Raw genomic sequence first — 5907 nt, forward strand, 5'->3', positions numbered from 1 at the left:
ACAATCAGGAATATTTCACATTGGGAGGGGGGCTATTTCAAGACCAGGGTCCCCCCCCTGCACTTACCTGGCAATGAGTATTAGGGTACTGCCAATTGTGCAGTGTAGTGCCCCAAATATATACTTGCTCGCTCACAAAACTTCAAGGCTGCATTAGGATTGGCAGTGAGGTTGCGGTGCGGGGACCCCTTCCTCATGCCAAAGAACCCTGCCTAGTGGGAGCACCTCAGTACCACTCAATGCCCCCTGGAGTCAGAGGCCTGGGGTCCCTGTTACACATAGCTGGCCACTGACCTTCTGTGAACCCCAATTTCTTTGAAACAGAGGGATGTTGGCAACTGGCAATGTGGGAGCCAGTAGGAAACTTCTTTTATCCCCCCTTCTTCCTATTAAAGTTTTATACCCATCATATCACGCTACCCTGGCACACATAGCTATCCCCTTACTCTCTATGAACCCCAACTACTCTGCAGGAAAAGGGCAAATGCAAGTGCAGGACACCTATGGCTAACTCCCCTTAACATTTCATCACTATGGCACCACCATCACAAGATACAAAAAACTATACCTGTCATACCATGCTAACTTGGCACACATAGCTGGCCATTTACCTTCTGTGAACCCCAATTTCTCTTTAACAGTAGTGAAAGGGAAATGTAGGATTACCTGCCCCTGAAGTTTTATGGTTGCGGCGCCATCACAAGTTACAAAAAACTATACCTATCATACTGTGCCATCCTGTCACACAAATCTGGCCACGTACTTCTGTGAACCCCAATTTCTCAGGAACGGGGAAACGTAGGGACCTGAAGATGTTTTGTAGTGTAGTACAAGTAGTAAGAACATGTAACCCTTGGCTATCTGTCACATAAATAGCTTTTCCGTGGAAGCATCCATTGCAGAGATTTTGGGGTCCAAAGACGGTTAACGACCCCCTATAATTGAAATGAAGCATTGCATGTTGTAGTTTCTGCTCTTTGGTACTGGAATGGTGGGTGGAAGCAGTATATGACCGGCCAGCACCGTATGATGGATTTAGTTGTATCTTTCAATAATAAAATGAGCATCAAATGGTAAATGCCGAAATTTGTGATATACTTGTGTTATTAATTTTATTTGGTGCATGTACGTTACGGGAACTAGAAACATTTCAATGTATTTTCTTGTTAAATAAAACACTTCTAGTTTTAAACAAATTGAATGTTTGTTTGCATTGTGGCCCGCAAGTTTTATCTCAATGTCAGCAGTGGCCCCCCGATGAAAAAAGGTTGGACACCACTGTTATAGCAGAAAAGGAGGACCAGCTTGGTATTATATTTGGGCTGTTGGGAAGGCTGCTGTCCAGATACGTAAATGAGTAATAAAAATTGCTGGACTGGTTGAAGCTCTAATGTGAGTAGAAGGTCAACTCTCTAAATTATCCCTGGCTCTACCAGTCACTCAAGCTTCTTATCACAGGTTAACTAAAGTGTGGCACCATGAAGATCAAATTCCGAGCAGAGGATATTATACAAGCAGGACACCATACGAGGACTAGCGTCATTTACAACTTCAGACATTGCATGGCCGCATTACTCAAGGAGGAACCCCCCAAGAGCATACTGAATATTGTGCAATGAATGAGCTACAGTAAAATGGCACCCATCCCTTGGGGGTCACCCAGAACATCTAGCCATCTTGGATTTTAGCTCGGTCCACACCCCCATTTATCCCCATTTATTGTAAAGCACTGCCTAATATGTTGGTGTTATATAAATACTGTTCGATAATGATAATGAACCGTACAAAGTAAACATTCAAAAAGAATTTGGAGAGAAACGGCTTGAGGTACAAACAATGAGACGTGGGCAGTGAAGGCTAATAATCCATGAATGGGAGGAGTAAATGGGCTGAAGTATAGTTATCCATTGTGGTGTGATAGAGGGGGAGTATGCAAAATTTGGGAGAGCAGAAAAGGGTAAAATGTATTTCAGATGTCCCCTCTCTCTTCACCCCTCTACCCACAGGGGTTTCCTGTAGGGTGAATGGCGCCTCACAGGTGTCACCCTGTGGACCCCTTTAGCTCCAACACAGAGGTCCCGTGTAACATGAACAGACTCCTCTCCCTACTCCACTATGTAACGCACAGGGGTCTTTTGCAAAATGAATAGGCCCCTCTCTCCCCTACCCAGGAGTACCCTGTAAGGTGAATGGGTGCTCCATCACACACAATAAAGTAACGCTCCAAATGAGTGAAAATGCTGAAATGATATCTGTGAAATGCTGTGATATCACAATGCTCTGTACCCCTAAATTGAAGATGACCCTGCAGTATCTGGAGATGGCCATCATTTTGGAAGTGTGAAAGGTTGTCTGAGATTATCGTAAATCTAGTTTTCGTATTGTATCTAGAGAGGTTCGGCAGAAAGAACTTACAATGGGTGGCTGTGTGGAATGAAGGCTAACGAGCTATTTATCTCTCTACCTCAAGTAAATATTCCTGAGAGATGGTCTTTCTTCTTTTAAATATTTTCATTATGTAAGTTTGAATGTTCTGGATCCATCTACATGCCGGTGCTGGCTGACTTGGGCCAGGTATGGACGTAGAACAGAGCGGTAGGGAGAGTCAATATCTTCTCTACATTCAATTTCCATTCATATTCAAATTTTTGAAGAATCTCCAGTATCTAAAGCACCAGTGTTGGGCAACGAGAAGACTCCCCTGACCAAAAGGCCATTAGGCATAACCCTAGAGGGTTGTATACCTGCAGAGAGATGATGAGGCTTTTCAGAACTCACGTGGGATACTTATATCTTATCTTTTGGCTTACCTGTTCTCTTGGTTGAATCCTTGATTTCTTGTAAAGCAGCCCCTCCAGCTCAGTCTTCATATTCATCTCACTTACCTATGGCCTCCTCTTTGGTAGCACCAGCGGCCTTTATCCCATGAGGCTCTGGTACAAAATGTATTAGATCAATGGTATAAGGAAGAATAATGATCCATCTTGAACTAACCAGACACAACCTTTGAAAAACAAAAATTCTTTAATATAAAAATTAAAAACAAACAATAACACAACAAAACATGCAAACCACATATGCATGAATTATCCTCATGATTGATATAGAGGATAATTAATTCATTTGTGGTTTGCATGTTTTGTTGTGTTATCGTTTGTTTTTAATTTTTTTATCAAACAATTTACAGTGTTACTGGTATTGTTGAATTTTACAACTGTTAGTTACTCGGCAATATAGTCATTTATACTACGTTTAAAGTCCCTCACCTTTTCTTTTTCTATTATAAGTTAATTTCGGAATGTGGCAGGGGTAATTTTGTTGAAATACATATGGGAGTCTGCAGGTTTGTTTCTTTAAAGCCCTACACTTATGGAGTGGAGTGATTGGGCTAATAACACATAAAACTATTTGAGCCAGGAGTTTGCACATGTTCATTTGTTTTTAATACTTAAAGTGAACTTTAATCTGCAAAAGGATCATTTACATGTTCATGCTGTTATGCAAGGTAAACAATATATATTTCAAATATAAAGTATACTCGGTATATATATATATATATAAATAATAAATAAAGCATTTTTATTGTTGGTAGATCATTTTGACTTTGTCATTTGAAAAGTAGCCCGCAAGCTAAAAAAGTGTGGGCACCCCGATTCAAGTCTTCAGGCCCAGGTTTTGCCCAAGTGAGTATAAATAAATTGAGAAACTATATTGTCATTATACATACTGTATTAGGCTACAGAGTTTCATTTTGTAACATTTTTGGTTTGTAGTGTGACGCAAGATTTTTTCAATGTAAAAAATGTGCGGTGGCTCAAAAAAAGGTTGAGAAACACTGCTCTAGAAAGTCATCTTCTAATGGCTGGTAACATAAGTGAGGCCAGATATCGCCTTAGACTCTTGCACTTCCTACATTCTCCACAAGATGGCTAAGTCGAAACATGAAGGACACCGAAAGGAAGTGATGTAGTAGAGAAACAGGAAGTGATGTCAGATATAAATATAAAGTTCTGGGTGAGAGGTGGGAGGGCGTAGAGAGAAGACATTGCTAGAATTGGCAGCAGAGAAGGTAACAAGATAGAATTTTATATATTTACACCCAGTAACCTATTTTCCCCCATCATGTCCATCCAAAGTCCTTGTTATGTCACTATTCTCCTGCAGATGTTAATACACACAATTTATATAATAAAACAATTTAGGGATTTACATTTATACATTTCTGACATATTCTGCACCATCTTCTTTATCCCCATCCAACACCAAGCAGTACAAATAGATCTCAGTGTATTCCACCTAAAGGAAGAAGTGTCCTGTACAGATCACATGACCACAGGAATGATGGGCAGAGACTGGAGAGACATGACGGAGACGGTGCTAGCGCTCACCTTGGAGATCATCTACCTGCTGACCGGAGAGGTGAAGGGGGTTTCTGGGGGGTCACATGATCACGATAAACCTGACTGGAGAGGTCTATCATTTTGGTAAATGTTTTTTTTATAAAACAGGATTATGAAGTAGTGAAAAAGACATCTGGTGAGCGTTTGACACCCAATAGCTGTCAGCCCTCACATTTTGGAACATTCTCACCAAACCCTGTGACACCTGAACGAAAAAACAAGAAGATGGTGGAAGTCATTAATCTCCAGGCCATAATTTAGAAGAAAATGGAATTGCCCGATATTCTCTAGGAGAAATGCCGGCTGTTGTAAATATCCCATCTGCGTTTAACAGTATGGATAGATCATTAGGTATCTCGGAACCTGAGGAACACCCTTCTCATGGGTCATGCATTGTTGAGCGTTGCAGTAATAAGACGTTTCCATGTCCTAAATGAGATAAGAGTATCCGCAAGAATGCAGATCTTCTTAAACATCAGAGGACGCACACAGGGGAAAGTTTGTTTTCCTGTTCTGAGTGCGGAAAATCTTTCCTATTTAGATCACATCTTGTTAGACATCAGCGACATCACACCGGAGAGCGCCTCTATTCCTGTCGAGAATGTGATAAATCCTTCAAACAAAAATCAGACCTTCTCAAGCATTTGAAAGTTCATACGGGAGAGAGACCTTTCATATGTACGGTGTGTGGGAAAAGTTTTACGGCCAAATATATACTTATAGAACACCATCGTCTGCACACTGGCGAGATGCCGTTTAGGTGTTCGGATTGTGGAAAAGGTTTCATAAGAAAGGGTACTCTCATAATACATCAGCGAACTCACACTAGAGAGCGGCCATTTTCCTGTCTGGAGTGTGGCAAACGCTTCAAACAGAAATTGTGTCTTGTCCGACATCAGAAGCTTCACGCATACAGAGATTCTTTGTCGTGTTCTAAGTGTGGAAAGAATTTTAAAACAAAGTATGAGCTTCACATCCACCAAAAGATAGAGGCTGGCGAGGAAGTCTTCACATGCTCGGAATGTGAGAAATCCTTCTTGGCAAAGTCAGATCTCTTGATACACCAGAGAGTTCACACCGGTGAAAAGCCTTTTGCTTGTTTGGAGTGCGGCAGAAGTTTCTCAGTTAGAGGAAGTCTCAATACCCATATGAAGCTGCACACTGGTGAGAGGCCATTTTCCTGTGACATGTGCGGGAAATGTTTTATACAGAAACGAGAGCTCCTTAGACACCAAGAAACACACCTGGCTGACCGTCCTTTCTCGTGTTCTGAGTGTGAGAAATCATTTAAAACAGACACAGATCGGCTTTTACACCACAGAACTCACACTGGTCAGATCTTTTCATGCGCGGAGTGTGGGAAGACTTTTCTAAAAAGATCCAAACTTCTCAGACACCAGAGAGGGCATTCCGGTGAGAAGCCTTATTCATGTTCCGAGTGTAGCAAATCTTTCTCCCAGAAAGGAAACCTTGACACTCACTTGAGGGTTCACACTGGAGAGAAGCC

At 41.5% G+C, this 5907-nt stretch overlaps 1 protein-coding gene and 1 long non-coding RNA gene across 2 annotated transcripts in view; both read left to right on the forward strand.

Annotated features, from left to right (window-relative positions):
- Positions 1-5907, forward strand: part of LOC140338889 (uncharacterized) — a 27057-nt gene that overhangs the window by 15394 nt on the left and 5756 nt on the right. The window contains 1 exon segment of the mRNA XM_072423208.1: positions 4839-5906. Within this exon segment, the coding sequence (XP_072279309.1) occupies positions 4839-5906 (1068 nt within the window).
- Positions 4021-4636, forward strand: LOC140339154 (uncharacterized). Its single transcript, XR_011922372.1, has 3 exons — positions 4021-4069; positions 4268-4419; positions 4509-4636. It is a non-coding gene; the product is annotated as an uncharacterized lncRNA (long non-coding RNA).

Source organism: Pyxicephalus adspersus, chromosome 10 (genome assembly GCF_032062135.1).
Source record: "Pyxicephalus adspersus chromosome 10, UCB_Pads_2.0, whole genome shotgun sequence".
Taxonomy (NCBI): Eukaryota; Metazoa; Chordata; class Amphibia; order Anura; family Pyxicephalidae; genus Pyxicephalus; species Pyxicephalus adspersus.